The 23,892-nt window shown below is 63.5% G+C and overlaps 3 protein-coding genes across 4 annotated transcripts; all 3 read left to right on the forward strand.

The window, feature by feature from the left end:
- Window positions 1–595: 595 nt before the first annotated feature.
- CHLRE_16g660390v5 (uncharacterized protein) lies at window positions 596–12,597 on the forward strand. Of its 2 annotated transcripts, XM_043070977.1 has the most exons (25): window positions 596–1,015; window positions 1,446–2,220; window positions 2,449–2,572; window positions 2,778–2,892; window positions 3,240–3,400; window positions 3,657–3,844; window positions 4,038–4,123; window positions 4,476–4,595; window positions 4,912–5,040; window positions 5,202–5,339; window positions 5,512–5,672; window positions 6,191–6,511; window positions 7,022–7,439; window positions 7,612–7,679; window positions 7,816–7,942; window positions 8,285–8,416; window positions 8,695–8,753; window positions 8,962–9,093; window positions 9,303–9,363; window positions 9,586–9,693; window positions 9,996–10,079; window positions 10,357–10,410; window positions 10,725–10,802; window positions 10,950–11,002; window positions 11,785–12,597. In XM_043070977.1, the coding sequence occupies exons 1-25, from the start codon at window positions 926–928 to the stop codon at window positions 11,888–11,890; spliced, it is 3,888 nt and encodes a 1,295-aa protein (XP_042915620.1). In that variant the 5' UTR covers window positions 596–925; the 3' UTR covers window positions 11,891–12,597. The 2 variants fall into 2 exon arrangements, with proteins under 2 accessions (XP_042915620.1, XP_042915619.1); XM_043070978.1 differs by lacking the exon at window positions 6,191–6,511.
- Window positions 12,598–16,934: 4,337 nt separating this feature from the next.
- On the forward strand, window positions 16,935–19,139 carry CHLRE_16g660430v5 (uncharacterized protein). Its single transcript, XM_043070979.1, has one exon. It carries the CDS (start codon window positions 17,015–17,017, stop codon window positions 17,180–17,182), a length of 168 nt encoding a protein of 55 aa, XP_042915621.1. The 5' UTR covers window positions 16,935–17,014; the 3' UTR covers window positions 17,183–19,139.
- A 46-nt stretch (window positions 19,140–19,185) lies between these two features.
- Window positions 19,186–23,847, forward strand: CHLRE_16g660470v5 (uncharacterized protein). The gene is made up of 4 exons (XM_043070980.1): window positions 19,186–19,331; window positions 20,073–20,213; window positions 20,878–21,702; window positions 23,204–23,847. Exons 2-3 carry the CDS (start codon window positions 20,184–20,186, stop codon window positions 21,139–21,141), a joined length of 294 nt encoding a protein of 97 aa, XP_042915622.1. The 5' UTR covers window positions 19,186–19,331; window positions 20,073–20,183; the 3' UTR covers window positions 21,142–21,702; window positions 23,204–23,847.
- The last annotated feature ends 45 nt before the right edge of the window (window positions 23,848–23,892 follow it).

Consider the following 23,892-nt stretch of genomic DNA (forward strand, 5'->3'; position numbering starts at 1 on the left):
GCCTGCCACTGCCTCCCTGCCTGCGCGGCTGTGCCTCCCCCTGTCCGTGGCCCTGCCCGCCCTACCTGTGCCTCGCCCTGCCTCCCTGCATGTGCCCTCCCCTTCTCCACTGGGGCATCCTCCGGCTGTCCGGTTGTCATAATCACCGCCGGGGCTCAGCCCTGGCTCAGCCCTTTTTCCAGCTGTAGAAAGCGCCCGGTGCCTCAGGGCCCCAAGTATGTTCTGTCTCTATGCTACAAGGACAGGAATCGCGTGCTCACCGTGGTGGTGCCACCTGATCGGGTTGGCCTGTTACGCTGACAGCTGGGACTGTATCTGGTTGGCGCTGCTTGGGCCTCCCTACGACACATACTGATGTGCTGGGGCATCTGTCGTGCACTCATACTTGCGCGACGTGATGGCGCAGCTGTATTTGGCAGCACAACTGTAGCATTATGCATATGACCGCCAATGTCGCCTAAATGCTGCCGGAGGCCGACCGAGTTATATCGCGGTTGCCGGCTTGTCCGTGTGACAGGAGGGGAGGGGGTGCGCGGGCGTGCCCGAATGCTCCTTGTTATTGATGCATTCTTGTATTAAACGCAATGAGATTTTTCCTCCGATATACATGTCACATTCAAAATCGCGCTTTGGAAATCGACCCCGCATGTAGGGGTCGCTCGAGGCCGAGTCGGACAGCAACAGTCTTGTGTCCAAAGGAGGTAGAGGAAGTGCTTCCAATAACCATAGTAACGCAATCGACAGAACGACAACTGCGGCACGCTACTGCCACGGCCTGCGTCGATCGATTGCTCACATACAAACAGCTTTGACAGAGCACGCCGGTTAACCATATTCCTTCATGTCTCCATTACTTGAAATGTCTGGTGCGTGAGTTAAGAGCTCAAGTCGACCCGCCAAGGTCGCTTGCAGTGGAGCGACCAGCATGAGGACAACCTACCAACACACGCGGCGGCAGCCACACCCCTCGCAGCACCGTTCGATTGTTTGGACGCTTCTGGCATATCTACCGCAGGTGCGCGCCGCGCACGCCAGCCCTCGCTGCTAGCGGTCATATCACCGGCCTAGCCCACGCACCTTGGGGACACGACACCTTGGCCTGCCTGCTCAGTCGTCTCGAGGATCGGGGAACTGCGTCTATCAGGGCTTTGATGCAATTTGGTTGGGCTTGGTCAGGAGATCTCGACCCTTGGCAGGCATAAGTGCACCAGGAACCATGGCTGGCGGTCGTGTCAGACAGGTCTTTGCACGGGCACGCGTGATGTGTAGCGCCTGGCAACAGCCGCTGCCTGCCCAGGAGCCGAGGCGCCCCTTACCATGGCGCCTTTATGTTTTATCCCAGAGGCCCCATCACGATCAATTTCATCTTCGCGGAACAGCTACTGCCACCCTCACCACTGGCCCGTCTTTCCGGCCCGGACATGCTTTCCCTCACCTGCCTGCAGGCGCTCATCGTTTCAGCGCTCTGCTTCATCGCGGTGTATGCGGGCTGGGCGCTGCAAACCATCAGCGTGCACGGCGGGGATAGTGGTGCGGTAGTGAAGACATCAGGATCAGCGGTGGGGGCGGCCTCGCCCGCGGTCCGCATCCTGCGGACAGCAGACCCGTCGCCGTCGCCACGCGCGACACGGAAGGTTAGCAAGCCGCCGGCACCAGGGCCGCCCATCCTCAACAGCCCACCACCGCCCTCGCTGCCGCCGCCCTCGCCACCTCCGCCCAAGGAGTCCCCACCTCCGCCCTCGCCACCCCCGCCCTCACCTCCTCCTCCCTCGCCCGCACCACCCTCGCCTCCTCCACCCTCGCCACCGCCTCCCTCACCGCAGCCGCCTGCCTCCCCGGCCAAGCAGGTAGAGGACAAACCGGCGGTTATGTCCACGGAAGCAAAGAAGCAGACCGGCACGGTCGCGGGCTCGGACAAGGGTCCAGAGGACGAGCCGTATGATGACAAGGTGCCGAAGGACGCGGATGCGGAGTATGACAATGATGCTGACAAGCCCAAGCAGGAAAGCAGCAGTAGCAGTAGCAGTAGCAAGAAGAAGGAGGACGGCAAGCTGGAGGCCGCTGCTGCGGGCGGCAGTGGCGCCGTGGCTCGCGAGCTGCTGCCGACCTCGGTGTCGGGCCGCACCGGCCGCAGCAGCGGCGCGCAGCTGACTCGGCCGTCCCCAGGCGGCACCCTGTTCAGCTGGGGGCTCAAGGAGTGGCGCCTGGGGCGGAACAAGGGTGGGTGAGGCGTGTGGGTGCGGCTTCTGGGTGGGTAAGGCAAACGAGTTGGATGGGCGTGCGCGCGGGCAGATGGGGTGCATTGGGTGGGCGGATGCATCGTGTAAGGAACCAGAGGTCCAGAAGTGCATGCTCGTTACGCATCGGCTTTTGGGGTTGCGAAGGGAAGGCAGCACCGCTGCAGGGCCGGAACACACACGCGCCTCCGGCTGCCGCCTGCCTGGACAGGCGACAACGCCATCCCGGAGCCGGCCCTGAAGGACCTGACGGTCATCAGTGTGGCCGCCTCGCGCCACTCCGCCATCGTGTCGGGCGAAGGCGTGGTGTGGACCATGGGGCACAACGACTCCAGGTGCGGTGTTGGGGGCGGCGGCGCGGCATGGATGGTAGAAGGGGTTGTGTATACCAGCCCAAACTGAACCGAACCCAATACTAAAGCGGGCGTTGGAGACAGAGCAAAAGGGGAGAGGCCGAGGCGATAGCGAGGTGGGCGGGTGGTCGGATGAGCGCCTCAAAAGCGGATGGCTGTGCACACACCCTGACCCTGTCATACACAGGGGCGGCGGCGGCCACGGCAGCCCGCCGCTGGACGCCTCGGGGCAGCTGGGCCGCGGCGGCAACACGCAGCCGGGGCCGGTGGGCGGTCCGCTGCAGGGCAAATTCGCGGTGCAGGTAGGTGCGGGCAGAGGGGCGTGACGGAGGTGTGCATTGGGAGGGGGTTCCCGGAAAGGTGGAGGTAGAGCGGCAGGGGTGCGCTCGTGAGAAGAGGCACCCATGATTGCACGGGAGGCTGGACAATGCATGGAGCAATGGCCAGGGAAAAGGGACGGCGGTTTGTAGTTGGCCATGCGCTGGAAACGCGCGCATGCACCCAGCATGCCGCCCCCTACGCCCCTTACCCATCCGCATTCCCACATGCAACACACGGCATCCAGCGCCCCGGGCCCTTGCCTTCATGGCGATCGGCCCCGACCTTCGTGAGTCGTGACCTTCACCTCCCTCACCTCTTCATGCTGCAGGCCATCGTGGGTCGCTACCACACCATGGCGGTGACTGAGGACGGCGAGCTGTGGAGCTGGGGCCTCAACGACTGGGGGCAGCTGGGCCGGGCGGCGCAGGGCGCGGCCAGCGAGGACGACCCCAGCCCCTGCAACTCGGGACCCAGCTGCCACTCCGGCATGTGAGCAGAGCTGCTGGGGAATCGGGAGAGGAGGGGGAGCCGTGGACGGGGGTGAGCAGGTACCCGCCAGGAGAGGGCCTAGCACTGGATGCTGTGGCTGCTGCGTGCGCTGGCCAGCACGTTGGGCCCACTTGCGTTCAGACCTTCTGTATATGCGCCCGGGGGTGGACCTCGCAGAGGCGCTCAGACTCTCCACCTATCTGCCTCCTCGCGTCCTTCGTTCCTACCCGCTCGGTTTGACTGTGTTTGCCCGCAGCCCAAACAAGGTGGAGTTTCCGGCTGGCGTAAAGATCCGTGGCGCCGCCGCCGGCCGCTACGTGTCCATGGCGGTGGACGACGACGGGGTGTTGTACACGTGGGGCCACGACGGCTGCAGCAACGGCGGCAAGCTGCCGGCGCAGGCGGAGGCGTGGCGACCGCGCAAGGTGGAGGGCGAGCTGGCGGGTGAGAAGGGGGGAGGGAGGGAAAGGGAAGGGAAGAGAGGAAGGGAGGGTTGTTGATACCAACCCAAACCAAAGCGAACCCAATCCAAAAGAGCGAGGAAGGGACGAGAAGTGAAAAGGCGCGCGCTCTGCCAACACGTCCACCCAAACCTGCACCCACACCTGCCCCCCCAACACACCTGCACCTGCAACAGGCAAGCGAGTGGTGGCGTTTGACGCCGGCTATGTCTTCTGGCTGGCTGCCACCGAGGACGGAGCCGTGTACACCTGCAACTCGCAGGTAGGGGCGGGCGGGAGGTGGGGGGTGCCGGGTGGAGGTGCTGGAAGAAGGGAAGGAACGGTGGAGGTAGAGGCATGAGGTAGAGGCTTATTCAGCGCGGGGCCGTAAGGGGCGGGCGCGTCTTGGCAGGTCAGCATTGAACGCAACCGAGCGCAATGGGAGACTTGCGGCGCTGCGGCTACACTCTGGCTTGTCGTGCTGCGCGGCGCCCCTTTCCGCTCCTCGCCTCCAACTCATCGCCGGCACCCCTTCCCTGGACTTCACGGACATCGGCAACAACGCGCCTTCTGAACTACTGTTCATGGCTACGCCTCCCATTCTTCAACAATCGTAAATGTAACCCTCCCCTCAGGACGACGGCTACGCGGGCACGCTGTCCAACAAGCACCAGCCCAACAACGCGGGCGAGCTGGGCCGCGAGGGCGACCCGCTGGTGCCTGGCCGCGTGGGGGGCGTGCTGGCCGGACACAAGGTGCGTGCGTGCGGGCGGGGCGGGCGGGTGCAGGCGGGCGGGTGCGGGTGGGCGGGAGCTAGGGCGGAGGCAGGTGGCGGTGAGCGCCGGAGGGCCACGGGATGCAACCCCGTGTGTTCTGGAAGGTAGTTACGGTACGCCGGCAACATTCGGGAGCAAATGGTGCAATGTGAGGCAGCTCCACCGGCGGCCGCTGCTGTTCGCTGCTTGCACCGCCCCGAGTCACCTTCCTGCCATCCGCGCCCGACCACTCTGTCATTTACGCCGCTGCGCCCTGTCTTGCGCTCCTCCGTCGCGCCGCTCCCCGTGTGCGCAGGTGGAGGCGGTGGCTGCGGGCCGCGAGCACGCGGTGGTGTCCACCAGCGAGGGCAAGGTGTTCACGTGGGGCGGCCGAGACCTGCTGCTGGGGCGCAGCGGCAGCCCCAAGGAGCCGGGGCAGGCGCTGGTGAGCAGGAGGGGGGCCTGGAAGGAGCAGGCGGGATTTGCAGCTGTCGCCACGGGAGCGACTTGCAACTGTCGCCGCTGCTTGTGTTTAGTTTGGCTTGCTTTGGTTTAGTTTGGGCTGGTATTTACACCCCACCCCCAAACCCCCACCCCGCCCGCCAGGGTGACCTAGTGGACGACAACGTGCGCTACGTGATGGCGGGCGAGTACCACAGCGGCGCCGCCAGCCACACCCACATCTACGGCTGGGGCAGCAACGACTACCTGTGCACCGGCGTGGGCCGGCACAACCCCGTGCAGGTGCGTGCAGGGCAGCTGGGCAGCGCGCAGAGGGAGGTAGCGGGGGGGGGGCATGGCTTGTGAGCAAATCGCATTTTGTTTGCACATCCCTGTACCGTGTCTGCTTTTTTGCACCTCGCCGCGCATGCCTGCCTGCCTCTTATCTCCTCTGCCCCCCGCCCTGCCTGCGCAGCGCATGAAGAAGGGCCGCGACCGCGGTGACGTGTTCCGCCCGGCCCGCGCTGTGGGCCCCGTGGCTGACGGCGGCTGGCAGGTGCAGGCGCTGGTGGGCGGCTTCCAGCACGCGCTGGCCATCGCAGCCAACAAGGGAGGCAGCTGGGAGACCAAGCCCAGGTGAGCACAGGGTGGCTGAGGCTCCTGGGCTTGGGTTTGGGGAGAGTCTGCGAATCTGTGGGGGCCGGAGGTGGTAAGGCGGAGTCAGGCAGGGGGACATAACATCCTTACAACCGGCATGAGCCACCACTACCATCTCCTTCGCCTCCTCCTCCTCCACTCGCCCTCACACCGCACGCACTCTCTCTCTCTCTCTCTCCATCCCCACGCATGCGGCCCCTCCACCTCCACCGCCTCATCCTCCACCTCCTCTGGGCCACCACCTCCATATCCTCCACCTCCTCCGCCGCCTGGGCATCCACCATCCCCTCCGGCCCCGTGCACCCGCATGCCCGCATGCGCCATGTGCGCGCACCTGCATATGCCTGTCACGCCTACACACACACCTCTTCCCCTGGCTACGACTTCACTTCGTAAACGTAATGCGTGTATCCCCCCAAACACGCGCCCGCCTCGTGCTTGCCCACGTGCATGGCCCCAAACACGCACACACATGCACACATAAACACACGCCCCAGCTCCTGGCTGGACAGCACCAACCCAAACTCCACCAGCCACGGGGCCGCATCCAGTCGCCTACAGCATGCGCGTTCAGAAAAGGCCGTGGCCATAGCAACAGCTGCAGAAGTCTCAACCCTCCGCTCTCGGGGCCCCAGCTCTCGCTCTAGCGGACCTGTGGCCAGTGCCAAGGCTCGCGTTGCCAGCAAGCGCCTGGTTGTGCCCCACGGGCGTGTTGGCGCTGCACACGGCGCCGTCAGGCCTGCCGCCAGGACCACCAGCAGCGTTGCTGCTGCGCCGCAGCCGTCTGCCCTGAAGCCGCAGGAGCAAAAGAAGAGGGGGCGGGTGGATGCAGCTGCGGTCAAGGGTTGAGGACAGGCAACGTGAATGTGCGGGAAACTGTTTTAGCTGGGGATGTTCAGGAGAAGTGAAGGGCCTGGTTGGACAGGGGCATTTTGTGTGTTGCGATCTCGTGACTCATGAGAGCATGCTTTCCATTTGGCTCGGGCACATACCTCCGCCGATATCCATTTGACACTAGGATGTGTAGGTGGAGGCACACGACTACGGTCTCTGCGCGATGTTCAAATGACCCGGCCGCGCGGGCTGTAATGTTAGTATTGGGCCAGGTGCCGCGCCGCTAGCCAGGAGATATGAAACTGAGGAATCAGTTGTAGTGTGCGCATTCTGCACGCTTTGCGCTCCAGCTGCCCTCATTAGCCCGCCGCATGTTATCACCGCACCCATCAGCAAGTCATACTGCAACAAAACTCCACCTGTGGACAACATGAAACAGCACTAGGCTCCTTAGCCCCCTGTGGACACAACCCGTGTCGACTTGCCTGCTGTAGGGGCCTAGGCGAGACCGATGCGGGCGCTGCCGTCAAGGCGGCCTCGCCCTCCCCCTCCCCTTCGCCCAAGGAGCTGTCCGCCGCGGACGTTGCAGCCGCCGCCGAGGAGCAAGCCGCCGCAGGCGCCGACGCCACTCAAGTCAAGGCGGCCGACACCACCACCACCGCCACGTCAGCAACGGCGGCCGAGGCCGAGGCGAAACCCGCTGCGGAGGATGCCGCGGCGACAGCGCTCCAGACGGCTGCTGGCGCCTACAGCACCACCGCCGACGGCGCCGCTGCCGGCGCCACCCACACGGACACGTCCGCGCCCGACTACCACACGCGCTACCTGGCGCCGCAGCTGCATCCCATCCGCTACAACGTGTCGGACTACGTGCACCGCTACCGCCGCAGCGACCGCTTCCGCAAGATCGAGGTGCGTGCGGAGGGGTAGGGGTGCCGAGTGGGTTCTGCAGGTGCTGTGAGGAGCGTGTTGCAGAGAGGCGCAGCTGCCCCCTGTCTCCATCCCACACAACCCGCGCCTTCCCAGCAACACGCCTCTGTGTAAAGCCCCGTGCCCTCTCCCGTCCTGCCCGCCCTGCTGCCAGGCCGAGTCCCCTGACGTCTGGGAGGTCCTGCCGCGCAACTATGACCGCCGCTACAAGAACCCCTGCTGGTGAGCGCCGGCAGCCGCTCGCTGCGTACAGCACCACCCTGCCTGCCCCACACCACCTGCAAAGTATAGCCGCATCACGCCCACCCTACGAACTCTCCGAAACCCCAAACAATCCTCCTCCTCCGCCACTCGCCAGGGTGACCAAGGACAGCAAGTTCCGCTGCGCGCCCTACTTCCACATCCTGGGCGTGTCCAAGTGCGGCACCACCGACCTCTACCACCGCCTCAGTCAGCACCCGCAGCTGTTCGAGAGCCGGAACAAGGTGGGAGCGTGGCGTGGCAGGAGCGGGGGCAGGGGCCCTGGTTGGGACGGCAGCCGTGCGGTGCGGTGAGATGCCGGGATTCCTGCGGCGTTGGGCGGTGTAGGCCCTGCGGGGTGTTGTATATGTGAGGAGTTGCCCCTGGTGGGCTGCCAGGAGGGGCGCTGACCCAGGGGCCGCTACCTTGCACCTGGGGCTGCAGCTTGCGCCTATGGCACCACAACCCGACACCGCCCACAATCGCCTGCCCACGTCCACCTCCACTTGCCGCGCGACTGTTTCCTGACGGGATTGGTTCAACGTTAACCACCTGCGCCCACCTCCCTCACCTCTCCTGCGCCGCAGGGCCCGCACTGGTGGGACGAGTGCCCCTACCCGCCCAAGGGCGCCTGCACCGCCCCGCCCAACGGCGACTTCGACGGCTACGTAGAGTTGTTCGCGGACGCCGCAGCCAAGATACGCAGCAAGGACCCAGACGTGAGCCGGGCCTGAGGAGGAGAGAGAAAGAGAGAAAGAGAGAGGCGTGTGGAAGATCAGCAGAGAGTGCAGGGACTGTGAGGGGGCGAGAGTGTTGAATGGGGGCAACGAGCAGGTTTTGAGCTTGGACTTGCTTGCCCTCGTGTGTGTGTGTGTGGGGGGGTGAATTGATACCTGTGCCATCCATGCATCCCGAGTATTGCTGCCCTGAAGTGAACCCTCAGCTGCACCCGCCCTCTTTTCGCTTTGCCCCCTCGCTCTCCACTACCCCTCCTCAGGGCATCACCGGAGAGGCTTCGTCCAACACCTTCACCGCCGCAGCGGGCGTCTACCTGCGGTGAGTTGCGCGCAGGTACCAGGTCCTTGAAGCGCGCCCAACAGGCCAGTACAGCCCCCTACTGCAACCCTGAGGCCACAACTTGGGCAACCCCCTGGCACCCTCTGTGGCACCCCCTACCGCACTCCCTGTGGCACCCCCTCCTATGCACACGACCCGCGCTCACACCGGCCCCATGCGCTCCGCACCTCTCGGCCCCTGTCTCCAGCGGCCCCTCCTGGGACCGCAACACCACCGTGACCATGCCCGAGCTGATGCGCGAGGCGGCGCCCTTCCTGCGCAACATCATCATCTTCCGCAACCCCGTGGACCGATACTACTCTGCATTCTACTACTACAGGTGGGGGCGAAGGAGGGGTGTGGGGAGGACGGGGGAGGGCATTTGACCGGAAGGAGAGGGGGACGGCGAGGGGCGGGGCGGGGGATATGAGGAAATGGGGGGGAGTTTGCAGGAGGGCGGCGGAGGTAGGGCGGGAGGTGGTAGGAGAAAGCTCGTGTGTCTTGCCTGCCTCACGGGCCCTCCGACACCTACTCTTACTTCCTCGTCAGATGGTGGGTCAAGGACACGCCGCCGCCGACCCCTGATGACTTCCACAAGCAGGCAACAGAGGTGCGTGTGCGCGGGCGTTTGCGTGCGCGCATGTGCATGTGCATGACTGGATACGGGTGGAGCGGGCGAGTCCGTTGCCAGCCTTGCCGGCATAGAGAGGGCGGCCAGGATTGGTGACTGGTGCGGTCTTCAAACCAAACCGCGACCAGCGCCCCTCCACACATCCCCGGCCCCGCTCCACGCCTCCATTTCTTCCGGTCTCTTCCCTGTCCGATTGGACAGGAGGTGGCCACGTGGCGGGCGTGTGTTGAGGCGCACGGCCAGAAGCACTGCGTGCGCCACTACCACCCGCAGCAGCTGGTCAAGGGCATGTACAGCGAATTCATCATGGTGAGTGGAGGGGTGCGGGGCCTGGAGGGTGGAGGTTTCGAGCGGGTTGGGGGCGCAGGGACGGGGCTGGATGGGGGTGCTCTTCAGTTCCATGCTCGGGCTCTTGTCAAGAGGACCCAGACGTAGGGAGCCCGGGGCAGCCCACAGAGGTTTGGACGGGGAGGGGGACAGGGCACCAGCAGCGCGCTGTGCCGGCACGCGCCGTCGGCAAATGAGGCCTGGCGCAGCTCCGTGTCGTTGTCACCGCGCCGAGCCAGCCACTGGTCATGTGCACCCCCATGCACCCACGCCCCCTCCCGCAGGACTGGCTGAACCACTGGCCGCGCGACCAGCTGCTGTTCCTGCGCAATGAGGACTACAGCGCAGCCACACGCGAGCACATGCAGGTGGGGAGGCGGGCGTGCGAGGGTGGGAGGCAGGCGGGTGTGTGTGCATGCGTAGGAGGGAGGCAGGGTATGCGCGTCGCGCCTGTTGCGTAATGCTCGCATAAGCTCAACTCGAGTAGATGGACAACCACCATGCCATCTGGGTGAAGCCGCCCGGGCTGCTGCTCGACTCGCGTGGCTACGCCGGTGCTCGCGTCCCTCCGTAGCGCTGCTCCTCCTTGCTGTGTCAAGCCCAACCCCTCATCTGTGCCCTCCCATGCAATGCCCGCACCTTCAGACGGTCATTGACTTCCTGGCTATGCGGCAGCCCGCGGACAAGGAGTGGGATGTGGTGAGTACATGATAATGGTGGCCAAGCTGCGATGGAAGGCGGTGCAAAGGAGGCCGTGCAGTGCGGCGTCGCTCGGCTCGGTTGAGGGCCGCGTCTGGGGTCGACCCGAATCACCAAGCAGCAGCAGCAATTCCCCCTCCCCACATCGCCGCTCCTGCCCCCAACCTCCCCACGCCTCGCCGCGTCCCCGCTCGGTGTCGGCGCACACGCTTTGCTGTTGAGCCAGCTCTTCCATCGCTTTTTGAACAGTCCTGATTAGAGTTGTGGATGGCAAAAACAACCCTCTCGCGCCCCTACGGGTCGTTTAAATTCAGATCATGGCCATGAAGACGCGCAACAAGAATAGCGACAAGTACAAACCCATGCTTCCCGAGACGCGTGCCATGCTTGAGGTGAGATGATACGGGCTTGTCAGGCGACAAGTAGTATGTATGTGTTGTGGGCACAGGCGCAATGCGGGGCTGCGCTTACCTCTGCTGGTTGCCAGCACCTGATGCCCCTTGCCCCGATCACACCGCACCACTCACCCCGCCGCACAGGCCTTCTACCGGCCCTACAACGAGCGATTGGCGCACGTGCTGAACGACGACCGGTGAGGGCATCCGTGTGGGCAGCGTGCGTGTTATGGGCCGGGGGGGGGGGTTGTGAATACCAGCCCAAACCAAACCAAAATCAACGAAAACGAGCGGAGCACAGGCAGAGGCGTTAGTTGCAAGCGATAATACTTATGGGATGGGGGCCGAGGCGTCGTGGAGCAGCAGGGCGAGCGGCGCCGGCGATAAATGTCGCCGCCCGGGCTCGGTGGCGCGCACAACAGCACAGGACAGGCACGCGGACGCGACAAGCAAAACCCACGACTTACCTGGCGACCAGGAAAGCAGCCCCGACGCCAGGCAGGGAGCGTCGGGCCAGGAGCGCGACAAAGGGGCAAGGCAAAAATCGGAAGGGAAGGGCACAGTGAAGGGCCGAAGCGTCGGCAGTAGGATGAAGAAGGGATAACAAAGACATGAGTACACATATGCCCAGGCGGCGAAAGAGGCAGAGTGGGTGTGAGGCAGGGGTTAAGAGGTATATGCGGGTGGCATGGGGACCGGTTAAGGGAGAGATGACGGGGTGCTGGGCAGTGTGCGGGCCGCGTACAGCTCCCCACAAGCACTGCCAGCCTGGATGCCCCGCACGCAGAGGGGGCACCCAGATGCAGGGATGGTTAGTCGGGAGGAGGGGCGGGGCAGGCAGGTGGCGAGCACAGGCAGGGGACACGGTGAGCCGTCAGGGGTGTCAGCGGGTACTCACGGGGTGGTGGCGGGCGGGGGCTTGGCATGGCATGGTGGTGAATGTAACGCCCTGAATATGCATGGTATACTTATGTCACAGGTGGCTGTGGCGGGATCCGCCCAAGTCGCCCAAGCCGGCGGGCGTGCAGTCGGATGCCGCGGGGACAGCCACGGCCCGGAGGCTACTGCTGCAGCCATCGGTCTGATTTGAAGGGGCCGCACAATACGGGTCCCACGAGGAGGGACGGTAGGATACAGGTGGATATGTGTGAACACGTTGAGGAGTACCGGTGCACCGGTCGCTGTGCGCGGGGGAAGGGCGTGCGTGCAATGCTGAGCAGTGAGCGCGAGTGAGCAGAGAGCACATACGTGGCGAGCGAGCAATGGCTCGCGACACGGGCAGAGCTTCATCCTGGTAAGAGAGTAATAGGTGCCGTCCTGGCCAGGGACAAGAGGAAAGTGGGCCATGTTTGGCCCAAAAGGCCCTCTCGTTTCAGTACGTCCCGTACCCTTTGTTGTGAAGACTGACTGTTGCACTTGTCATGCACTGCTGAGCCGGGATACGCCCTGGCAGCCCCGGTCAGCTTCGGCATGCACAGAGGGGCGTGTGGAGGTCTGAGGGCGACGCAGGGTGCATACGAGGGGCTTGGTAAGCCCGGTTTGGACAAGGGGAGGCGAGGGGAGGGCACGGAGTCACGGCGCACACCTTTGCCGAGGTGCGTGTGTTAAATTAACAATGCAGTGCGCACATGGATCCAGGATACTAATGGGCTGACTTACGCTTGGGCGCACGGTAGGAGTTGTTCCTGCAAATTTCAAGTGACACCCCCTCGCGCGCGACTTTCCTGGCGTCAATTTGCGCCAGACCGAGGCTACAAATCGCCACTTTCCTGGCGTTAATTCCTACAACTCCATATCAGGATACAGTTATACTTACATACACAAATGACCGCAAACGAGCAACCTCCAACGAAGTGCGCACCCGCCAAACATAGCACAGAGCGTGGCGAGTTCCTGCAGCCCGAGTGTCCCTGTTGCATGCTGCCTAACCTGGCTTGGCGCAGCAGTAAGGGCATGCGCGGGCGCGCGGCGCAGAGGATCCCAGCGCGCCAGAACGGCATGCACAACACCGACCGACTGGCGCAGCACGCACGGCCGCAGTGGCCACGCACTCGGCTCCAAGGCCTGCCTGCCACGGCCACCCCAGGTCACCCGGCTCCTGGACTCCTCTCCCGTCACACGTCGCCTTGCTGCATATGAGCACCGCAGTAGGGATGCAGCACTAGTCACACGCACGGCCTACGACGGTGCCTCTCTGGGTCTAGCTGTGTCGCGTGCATCGTACGGGTGGCTACGGTGAGGGGTCAGATGGATGCGTGTGGTCTCACCTTTGCGGAGAGCGTCATGCGTTGTACAGCCCGCGGAGTTTGGCCATTCCAGAGCGGCCACTGCCACGCGTGCGGTACGGCCTTCTTTGCCAGATTCCCCGGGCATACGGCACGCTTTAACAACAGCCATGGCGTTGCCATGGACTGCCTGCGCCTGTTATTGACGAGTGGTGCGGAACTAATGCGTACGTAGACCAGAGCGGAAGGCGGAGTGGGCTTGCAGGCGGCACGAGAGTAGGCAGTCAGTAGCGCAAGTTGCGATATCACATGTTACCTCGTGACCGACGGTAAACGCTGTGGACGGTCGCCTCGTCGTTCATAGCTTGGAGGAGGCGGCAATCAGCGAGTGACCGTGAGCACGACCGATGCTTTCGTTCTTTGTCGCCAGCATGCATTCGCTAGTCTGCTAGTCTTAAGGGTGTGTAGCTATCGAAGTAAGAGCCTGCCTGCAGCAAGAATGCGGTATCGGCACTTGGGTCTGGGCATGTTTTAGTGAGCACTGCATCCACCGATACTTGCAAGGATATGAAGATTGCTTATCTGTGTGTGCAAAAGGCCGGCTCGTTCTGAGCAGTGCGCGAAGTTTTGCTGAAAATTCCTAGTTTACGAGCTGAGTCGTCCCCCACCGGCAAGTTAAAAGTTGGCCATGCCAAAGTTTCTCAGCGACACCTAACTGCAACGAGAAAGGCGCTGCGTTGATCCGGGCCTAGCAGCTGTGCAATACTTCCTTGGCACGCAGTGTCCAGACTATGTGAGTAATGATAAATAGCCAAATGCATGTTTAGACTCTGATAGATTCTCTTTCCATCAAAGCCAGGCCGTATGAAAGCTTCGACATAGATGACGACTTAAGTCACAACACTACTGTACTCCCAATCTTTACAAGGTATATATACTGTCATGTAAGACATAAATATAGCAGAGTCAGCTTGTTTTGCCCTGGCGCGGGTAACCATGGTTGCTCGTTGGCAAGATTGCAGTTGCAGCTCAAACCAAGCTGCAATGTCTATTATTTCATGATAGATTACTAAGCCCATCCACATGCTGATAGTAAGGGGGCGCGACCGGGTGTTCAAGTGTTTTTCGAGTAGCAGGGCCGAAAGCAGGGCCGCCAGATGAATACAATCGCATGCCAGTAGAGGTCTTGTCCCGATTCGTGGCCACAAACCCAGGGGCTCCCGTGACCCACCCCCAGAGTTACATACGGTACGCGTATCCATTGATACCCTTGTAAGCAACTGAACATACAGAGCACGTCGGAAACACGAGCACAAGGCAGCTGTCTCAAGCGCTGCCTGACCTTTTGACATTCTTTCTTTTGACAAACGTTTACTTCGCAATCAGAAAAGACACGGATTGATAGTGATAAAGCGAACGACCAGCTTTGACCGGGCGTTCTTCTTGCGGGAGCATGAAATTGCGAGCGCGAGCTACTTCATAGTGCTTGCGCCGCAGCGAGAATAAAACTAAAGGGCGTGGCGGAGCGGCGGGCCACGGACTTAGAGCATAATGCGCGTCCACTCTATGCGTGGGGGCCGCTTCCACTTTGGGGGTGGGTCACGGGGGCCCCTGGGTTTGTGGCCACGAAGCGGGCCGATTCGGTTGCCAGTAACATATTGTGGGGGATGGTTGCCTTCGCAATTCTCTTTCGCTTTGGTTGCCTCTGGTGCTCATCCGTGGACGCTGGTCACCTTCCTGCAGGTGTGATGCGGTTCTGCCTCGCGAATGTGGCGTTGCGGTGTGTCTGTGGGGTGCTATCGCCTGGCCGGGCGCCCGGAGCGTGAGGCATGCGCGTCAGCAAACTTCCAGCCAGCCAGCAATAACTCGTCCGTACAGTAACTCCGGCGTACGACTAGCCGCACACTCCTGCCCTGCCGTTGCAAATTGTTTGCCATCTGCTGGGTTCTGGGAATCAGCTGCACCCTACGTGACTTTACCAACCCGCCTTACCACTGTCCCATCGCACACTGCCACGCACATCCTAGTAGAAGCGTAGAAGGAAGAATACCGTAACTGAGTAAGGGGTCTCTCCGCACCTGCTACCGCACCAGCGAAGGGTGCATTGTGTCGGTCAGGTGGTGTGCAAGTGCGTTGTTTGCGATAGATAGGCTGGCTGCTCACGGTTGTTGGAGACGCACGATAGAGACTGCTCATAGTGGAGACCCAACTTCTGACACATTACACGCCCCCGCCGATAACTTAGCCCATGAGCCCAGCTACCCGAGCTCTAGTGGTTGGGACAAGGTATGGGACAAGATATGGGCAGGCGGCGTTGTCCTGCTGTCCCGCGGAGAACAAAGCAGAGGAAGGGTGGGGGGCCGGGGGGGGGGGGGGGGGGGAGGGGGGGAGCGAGGCCGGCGTCGCCGAGCTGGTACCTCCCGCCAAAGTTCGCAACTGTGCATTTCTGCGTACATCAACGATATGCATGGATATTTGTTCTTGTCATCTACGTGAAAGCTTTCGTCTTTGCGATCGGTCGAGTTGGCTTTACATTTTCATGCTCGCGTGCTTTCAGACAACCTTATCTGTGCTACCTGTTAATTGCGATGTAGGTTATAGCTACGCGCATTTTCGCGCCTGACAATGAAGCGCAGTTATTGGCCTCGTTCATACGCTGCACTCGCTCTCGCGCCCTGGGACCAAGATCACGTATAGAGGAAGCTATGATCATTCGGCTATGTCGATGCGTTGGGCCGAAATCGTGCTGTACGCGACGACGCATAGGATGCGTCACACTTTCCAGAGGACCCGTAGATAGCCCGCAGAGCCTCCGCCACCACACAGTCCCAGAAGTGATGAACCCTAGCCCCAGCAGTCATCTGAGTCCCACACGGGCACTTCTCCACGCGTCCATCTGCGGCCCACGCCGCAAGCATCCCAAAGCCCGTGAACCCATTGACTGCCAGACGCCAGAGCGGTTCCTTGTGTCGCGGCTCCCACACCAAAGCCCACAGCCGCGCCAGGGCCGCCCGCAGCGCATGAATCGCTTCCGCTGGCGGCGCGGCGCCGCTGTAGGCCTCTTGGATGAAGGCCAAGTGACGCACGCGGAGCGCGTCGTACGCAGGCGCAAGTTGAAGCTGGGTTGCCTGCTTCACCGTAAGGGTCAGCAAGGGCACGTCAGCCGCGCCATGCCGCCACCCCAGGCTCTGCGCAAGCAGCAGCCATACCTGGGGGGCAGGAGGCGCGGAGGCCGCGCCGCCAGGCGCATGCAGTGTGGCCGACGCCGCCACCCTCCACGCCGCCGGTACACGGGCCAGCAGCGCGGAGAATTGGGCAGCAGCATCCGGGCCGGACTGCAGCTCCGGCGGCACGCGCGCCATATCCGTAATGCGCAGGATGGGGCGCAGGACGGACCGCTTGTACTGTATAGTGCAGCGACGTGCGAGGCGGGGCCCGAGCGCACCAGCCGGCTTGGAAGCCACCAGCTGGCGCACCGCGGCCAGCGCCTCCCAGCACCGCACTGCCGTGCCGAGCGTGAGCAGACCCGGCAGCGCCATGAGAGCTGGGAAGTCACGTTCCAAGCCACCCGCCTGAAGTCCCGCCGCACACGGCAAGACTGGATTGCCCCAGAGCGGAAGTGCAAAGCACCAGGGCCCTGGCACCAGCACAGCCGGGCGTAGGATTGTGACCGGAGGCAGGTAGCTGAGGGCACCCAGGAGGCGCACGAGGGCCGGGCAGGTTGCCGCCACCGGCTGGCCGAAGATTGCACAGCCATCGGCAGCGGGTCCGACACCGCCGGCCGCCCGCTGCATCGTCAGGACGCAGAGGGGGTGGGCGGCCGTGTGTAGCTGCTGCACCAGGGATCCCACATGTAACCTCTATTCGCTAAAGACTACTCCGCTCCGCTTGGTTGCGTTAGGGCGCCTCGGCGCCCTGACCCTCCTTGTCGGTAGTAGTTCCTGGCCGGCCTTCGTGGCCGCGCCAATCCCCTGTGGCGCCTCCATGGCGTCCCTGGCGTTGCTTAGGTCAGCTGTAGTGCGTCAGTACTGCTCTGGCTGCGGCGCGCCACTCAGTCGGCGACATCATCGTCGCCGTCCTGCCGAGCGGACCCCGCTCTGGCAATCTTTGCCGAACATCATGACTTCACACCGTGGAGCCTTCGCGACCTAGCGTGGGTGGCGCGCCTGCTCGCCGTTCGACCTCGTCCTCACGGCTTCGCGATGCTTCTGGCGGGGCGCTCGCTGCTGCCGGGCTCGCAGTGGCGTGTCGCTGAGCGGCTCTTTCGGTAACGGCGGGCCGATTGGAGCTGCTGGCGACTCTTGCTGTGGGCTGCTGCCGCGGCCTGACGTGGCGCCGGGCTCGCTGCGCGTGAACAGGGGCACGCTGCGGCGGGAGCCAGGACCGGCGTCTTCCGGGCGGCGGCGGCTGGAGCTGTGGGCGCGTCTACACAGTGGAGAGACCTGCTTGGCGAATGCAGTCTGGCGAAGGCAGTCCAGCGAAGGCTGGCTGGCGCAGGCCGACTAAGCGAAGGCTGGCTGGCGCTGTCTGCTGTGCTAGGGTGTTGCGAGGCTGTGTGGACTTGGTTGGGCGGTGGGCGTGCCTGCACCGCCTGCGCTAGGTTGCGGGCGCTGTGGCTTGTGCTGTCTGGTGGGTCGGACCGGCTGATCCTCGTGGTTCAGCGAACTTGCACGGCCCTAGGCCGTCTACAGGATGCAGCTTCGGGCTGCACCCAACAGTGTGAGGGCCCTGCCCTGTTGGTGCTGGTGTTTTGGGGTAGGAGTTGCACTTTGCAAAGTGGCAGTCAGTCTGACGCCGACCCGCGGCTTAGGTGAGCAGCGCTAGCGTTTGCGGTGAGCCTTGCTCGGGGTTCCTCCCCTCCTTTAGTGAGGCGAGGAGCATGGGGGTCATTCGAGGTTCCCTCCTCGAGTGTGCGTACGTGCCTCGTGCGTTTATGGAGCCCTGGCTTGCCCGTGGCTGTCATCCCACATGTAACCTCTATTCGCTACTAGCTAAGTAGGTTCTACTCCGCTTGGTTGCGTTAGGGCGCCTCGGCGCCCTGACCCTCCTTGTCGGTAGTAGTTCCTGGCCGGCCTTCGTGGCCGCGCCAATCCCCTGTGGCGCCTCCATGGCGTCCCTGGCGTTGCTTAGGTCAGCTGTAGTGCGTCAGTACTGCTCTGGCTGCGGCGCGCCACTCAGTCGGCGACATCATCGTCGCCGTCCTGCCGAGCGGACCCCGCTCTGGCAATCTTTGCCGAACATCATGACTTCACACCGTGGAGCCTTCGCGACCTAGCGTGGGTGGCGCGCCTGCTCGCCGTTCGACCTCGTCCTCACGGCTTCGCGATGCTTCTGGCGGGGCGCTCGCTGCTGCCGGGCTCGCAGTGGCGTGTCGCTGAGCGGCTCTTTCGGTAACGGCGGGCCGATTGGAGCTGCTGGCGACTCTTGCTGTGGGCTGCTGCCGCGGCCTGACGTGGCGCCGGGCTCGCTGCGCGTGAACAGGGGCACGCTGCGGCGGGAGCCAGGACCGGCGTCTTCCGGGCGGCGGCGGCTGGAGCTGTGGGCGCGTCTACACAGTGGAGAGACCTGCTTGGCGAATGCAGTCTGGCGAAGGCAGTCCAGCGAAGGCTGGCTGGCGCAGGCCGACTAAGCGAAGGCTGGCTGGCGCTGTCTGCTGTGCTAGGGTGTTGCGAGGCTGTGTGGACTTGGTTGGGCGGTGGGCGTGCCTGCACCGCCTGCGCTAGGTTGCGGGCGCTGTGGCTTGTGCTGTCTGGTGGGTCGGACCGGCTGATCCTCGTGGTTCAGCGAACTTGCACGGCCCTAGGCCGTCTACAGGATGCAGCTTCGGGCTGCACCCAACAGTGTGAGGGCCCTGCCCTGTTGGTGCTGGTGTTTTGGGGTAGGAGTTGCACTTTGCAAAGTGGCAGTCAGTCTGACGCCGACCCGCGGCTTAGGTGAGCAGCGCTAGCGTTTGCGGTGAGCCTTGCTCGGGGTTCCTCCCCTCCTTTAGTGAGGCGAGGAGCATGGGGGTCATTCGAGGTTCCCTCCTCGAGTGTGCGTACGTGCCTCGTGCGTTTATGGAGCCCTGGCTTGCCCGTGGCTGTCATCCCACATGTAACCTCTATTCGCTAACCGTGGGCTTTGTACGCGGGTGGTCTTGCGCCACGATGCCGGAGTTGGGTGCCGGAGTCACATCAAGGTCGCAAGATCGAAACCCATCAGGAACGGTTCGGCTCCGTTACCTGTGTAGGCACTGAACATACTTGTGCCGAACTTCCCCGAAAGAGTGCCATCTCGGCCTTCCTAGGTCGCTGCTCTACGGGTGAGGACGCTGGTGCGGCGGGTTCTGATGGTTTCCCCGCGAGAGCTATCCTGCTTTCTAGAAGCCGGTCTGCGAGCCAGTTGGCGCTGATGCGCCGGGGCAGGAGGAGGCCCCTGATTAGGGAATGCGCGTCACCCAGCGCCGATCTGCGAGCCCGTGTTTCGAGGCGTTACCGTGGCCCAGTATGGCCGATGGTTGCAGACAACCCCCCTCCCCCAAATTCGCTAACCGGCATGTGTAGATGAGTGGCTAAATACGTGTTCTACTCCGCTTGGTTGCGTTAGGGCGCCTCGGCGCCCTGACCCTCCTTGTCGGTCGTAGTTCCTGGCCGGCCTTCGTGGCCGCGCCAATCCCCTGTGGCGCCTTCGTGGCGTCCCTGGCGTTGCTTAGGTCAGCTGTAGTGCGTCAGTACTGCTCTGGCTGCGGCGCGCCACTCAGTCGACGACATCATCGTCGCCGTCCTGCCGAGCGGCCCCCGCTCTGGCAATCTTTGCCGAACATCATGACTTCACACCGTGGAGCCTTCGCGACCTAGCGTTGGTGGCGCGCCTGCTCGCCGGTCGACCTCGTCTTCATGGCTTCGCGATGCTTCTGGCGGGGCGCTCGCTGCTGCCGGGCTCGCAGTGGCGTGGCGCTGAGCGGCTCTTTCGGTAACGGAGGGCCGATTGGAGCTGCTGGCGACTCTTGCTGTGGGCTGCTGCTGCGGCCTGACGTGGCGCCGGGCTCGCCGCGCGTGAACAGGGGCACGCTGCGGCGGGAGCCAGGACCGGCGTCTTCCGGGCGGCGGCGGCTGGAGCTGTGGGCGCATCTACACACCTCGTGGTGTGGCCAGTGGAGAGACCTGCTTGGCGAATGCAGTCTGGCGAAGGCAGTCCAGCGAAGGCTGGCTGGCGCAGGCCGACTACGCGAAGGCTGGCTGGCGCTGTCTGCTGTGCTAGGGTGTTGCGAGGCTGTGTGGACTTGGTTGGGCGGTGGGCGTGCCTGCACCGCCTGCGCTAGGTTGCGGGCGCTGTGGCTTGTGCTGTCTGGTGGGTCGGACCGGCTGATCCTCGTGGTTCAGCGAACTTGCACGGCCCTAGGCCGTCTACAGGATGCAGCTTCGGGCTGCACCCAACAGTGTGAGGGCCCTGCCCTGTTGGTGCTGGTGTTTTGGGGTAGGAGTTGCACTTTGCAAAGTGGCAGTCAGTCTGACGCCGACCCGCGGCTTAGGTGAGCAGCGCTAGCGTTTGCGGTGAGCCTTGCTCGGGGTTCCTCCCCTCCTGTAGTGAGGCGAGGAGCATGGGGGTCATTCGAGGTTCTCTCCTCGAGTGTGCGTACGTGTCTCGTGCGTTTATGAAGCCCTGGCTTGCCCGCGGCTGTCATCCCACATGTAACCTCTATTCGCTAACCGGCTAAAAAAAAAAAAAAAAAAGCTCGTTCTACTCCGCTTGGTTGCGTTAGGGCGCCTCGGCGCCCTGACCCTCCTTGTCGGTAGTAGTTCCTGGCCGGCCTTTGTGGCTGCGCCCATCCCCTGTGGCGCCTCCATGGCGTCCCTGGCGTTGCTTAGGTCAGCTGTAGTGCGTCAGTGCTGCTCTGGCTGCGGCGCGCCACTCAGTCGGCGACATCATCGTCGCCGTCCTGCCGAGCGGCCCCCGCTCTGGCACTCTTTGCCGAACATCATGACTTCACACCGTGGAGCCTTCGCGACCTAGCGTGGGTGGCGCGCCTGCTCGCCGGTCGACCTCGTCCTCATGGCTTCGCGATGCTTCTGGCGGGGCGCTCGCTGCTGCCGGGCTCGCAGTGGCGTGTCGCTGAGCGGCTCTTTCGGTAACGGAGGGCCGATTGGAGCTGCTGGCGACTCTTGCTGTGGGCTGCTGCCGCGGCCTGACGTGGCGCCGGGCTCGCCGCGCGTGAACAGGGGCACGCTGCGGCGGGAGCCAGGACCGGCGTCTTCCGGGCGGCGGCGGCTGGAGCTGTGGGCGCATCTACACAGTGGAGAGACCTGCTTGGCGAATGCAGTCTGGCGAAGGCAGTCCAGCGAAGGCTGGCTGGCGCAGGCCGACTAAGCGAAGGCTGGCTGGCGCTGTCTGCTGTGCTAGGGTGTTGCGAGGCTGTGTGCACTTGGTTGGGCGGTGGGCGTGCCTGCACCGCCTGCGCTAGGGTGCGGACGCTGTGGCTTGTGCTGTCTGGTGGGTCGGACCGGCTGATCCTTGTGGTTCAGCGCACTTGCACGGCCCTAGGCCGTCTACAGGATGCAGCTTCGGGCTGCACCCAACAGTGTGAGGGCCCTGCCCTGTTGGTGCTGGTGTTTTGGGGTAGGAGTTGCACTTTGCAAAGTGGCAGTCAGTCTGACGCCGACCCGCGGCTTAGGTGAGCAGCGCTAGCGTTTGCGGTGAGCCTTGCTCGGGGTTCCTCCCCTCCTTTAGTGAGGCGAGGAGCATGGGGGTCATTCGAGGTTCCCTCCTCGAGTGTGCGTACGTGTCTCGTGCGTTTTTGGAGCCCTGGCTTGCCCGTGGCTGTCATCCCACATGTAACCTCTATTCGCTAACCGGCCGCCGCCCGCCCGTGGGCTTTGTATGCGGGTGGTCTTGCGCCACGATGCCGGAGTTGGGTGCCGTAGTCACATCAAGGTCGCAAGATCGAAACCCATCAGGAACGGTTCGGCTCCGTTACCTGTGTTGGCACTGAACATACTTGTGCCGAACTTCCCCGAACGAGCGCCATCTCGGCCTTCCTAGGTCGCTGCTCTACGGGTGAGGACGCTGGTGCGGCGGGTTCTGATGGTTTCCCCGCGAGAGCTATCCTGCTTTCTAGAAGCCGGTCTGCGAGCCAGTTGGCGCTGATGCGCCGGGGCAGGAGGAGGCCCCTGATTAGGGAATGCGCGTCACCCAGCGCCGATCTGCGAGCCCGTGTTTCGAGGCGTTACCGTGGCCCAGTATGGCCGATGGTTGCAGACAACCCCCCTCCCCCAAATTCGCTAACCGGGCTTCGGGCTGCACCCAACAGTGTGAGGGCCCTGCCCTGTTGGTGCTGGTGTTTTGGGGTAGGAGTTGCACTTTGCAAAGTGGCAGTCAGTCTGACGCCGACCCGCGGCTTAGGTGAGCAGCGCTAGCGTTTGCGGTGAGCCTTGCTCGGGGTTCCTCCCCTCCTTTAGTGAGGCGAGGAGCATGGGGGTCATTCGAGGTTCTCTCCTCGAGTGTGCGTACGTGTCTCGTGCGTTTATGAAGCCCTGGCTTGCCCGCGGCTGTCATCCCACATGTAACCTCTATTCGCTAACCGCATGGGGGTCATTCGGGGATCTCTCCTCGGGTGAGCGTGCGTGTCTCGTACGTTTTTGGGGCCCTGGCTAGTCCACGGCTGTCGTCCCACATGTAACCTCTATCAGCTAACCGCCATATCAGCTAATAACTCGTTCTACTCCGCTTGGTTGCGTTAGGGCGCCTCGGCGCCCTGACCCTCCTTGTCGGTAGTAGTTCCTGGCCGGCCTTCGTGGCCGCGCCAATCCCCTGTGGCGCCTCCATGGCGTCCCTGGCTTTGCTTAGGTCAGCTGTAGTGCGTCAGTACTGCTCTGGCTGCGGCGCGCCACTCAGTCGGCGACATCATCGTCGCCGTCCTGCCGAGCGGACCCCGCTCTGGCAATCTTTGCCGAACATCATGACTTCACACCGTGGAGCCTTCGCGACCTAGCGTGGGTGGCGCGCCTGCTCGCCGTTCGACCTCGTCCTCATGGCTTCGCGATGCTTCTGGCGGGGCGCTCGCTGCTGCCGGGCTCGCAGTGGCGTGTCGCTGAGCGGCTCTTTCGGTAACGGCGGGCCGATTGGAGCTGCTGGCGACTCTTGCTGTGGGCTGCTGCCGCGGCCTGACGTGGCGCCGGGCTCGCTGCGCGTGAACAGGGGCACGCTGCGGCGGGAGCCAGGACCGGCGTCTTCCGGGCGGCGGCGGCTGGAGCTGTGGGCGCATCTACACACCTCGTGGTGTGGCCAGTGGAGAGACCTGCTTGGCGAATGCAGTCTGGCGAAGGCAGTCCAGCGAAGGCTGGCTGGCGCAGGCCGACTAAGCGAAGGCTGGCTGGCGCTGTCTGCTGTGCTAGGGTGTTGCGAGGCTGTGTGCACTTGGTTGGGCGGTGGGCGTGCCTGCACCGCCTGCGCTAGGGTGCGGACGCTGTGGCTTGTGCTGTCTGGTGGGTCGGACCGGCTGATCCTTGTGGTTCAGCGAACTTGCACGGCCCTAGGCCGTCGACAGGATGCAGCTTCGGGCTGCACCCAACAGTGTGAGGGCCCTGCCCTGTTGGTGCTGGTGTTTTGGGGTAGGAGTTGCACTTTGCAAAGTGGCAGTCAGTCTGACGCCGACCCGCGGCTTAGGTGAGCAGCGCTAGCGTTTGCGGTGAGCCTTGCTCGGGGTTCCTCCCCTCCTTTAGTGAGGCGAGGAGCATGGGGGTCATTCGAGGTTCTCTCCTCGAGTGTGCGTACGTGTCTCGTGCGTTTATGAAGCCCTGGCTTGCCCGCGGCTGTCATCCCACATGTAACCTCTATTCGCTAACCAAGCAGGCCCAACCATAACGGGAATGGCTCCCGGTAGCCAG

The sequence above is a fragment of the Chlamydomonas reinhardtii genome, chromosome 16, assembly GCF_000002595.2.
Source record: "Chlamydomonas reinhardtii strain CC-503 cw92 mt+ chromosome 16, whole genome shotgun sequence".
Taxonomy (NCBI): Eukaryota; Viridiplantae; Chlorophyta; class Chlorophyceae; order Chlamydomonadales; family Chlamydomonadaceae; genus Chlamydomonas; species Chlamydomonas reinhardtii.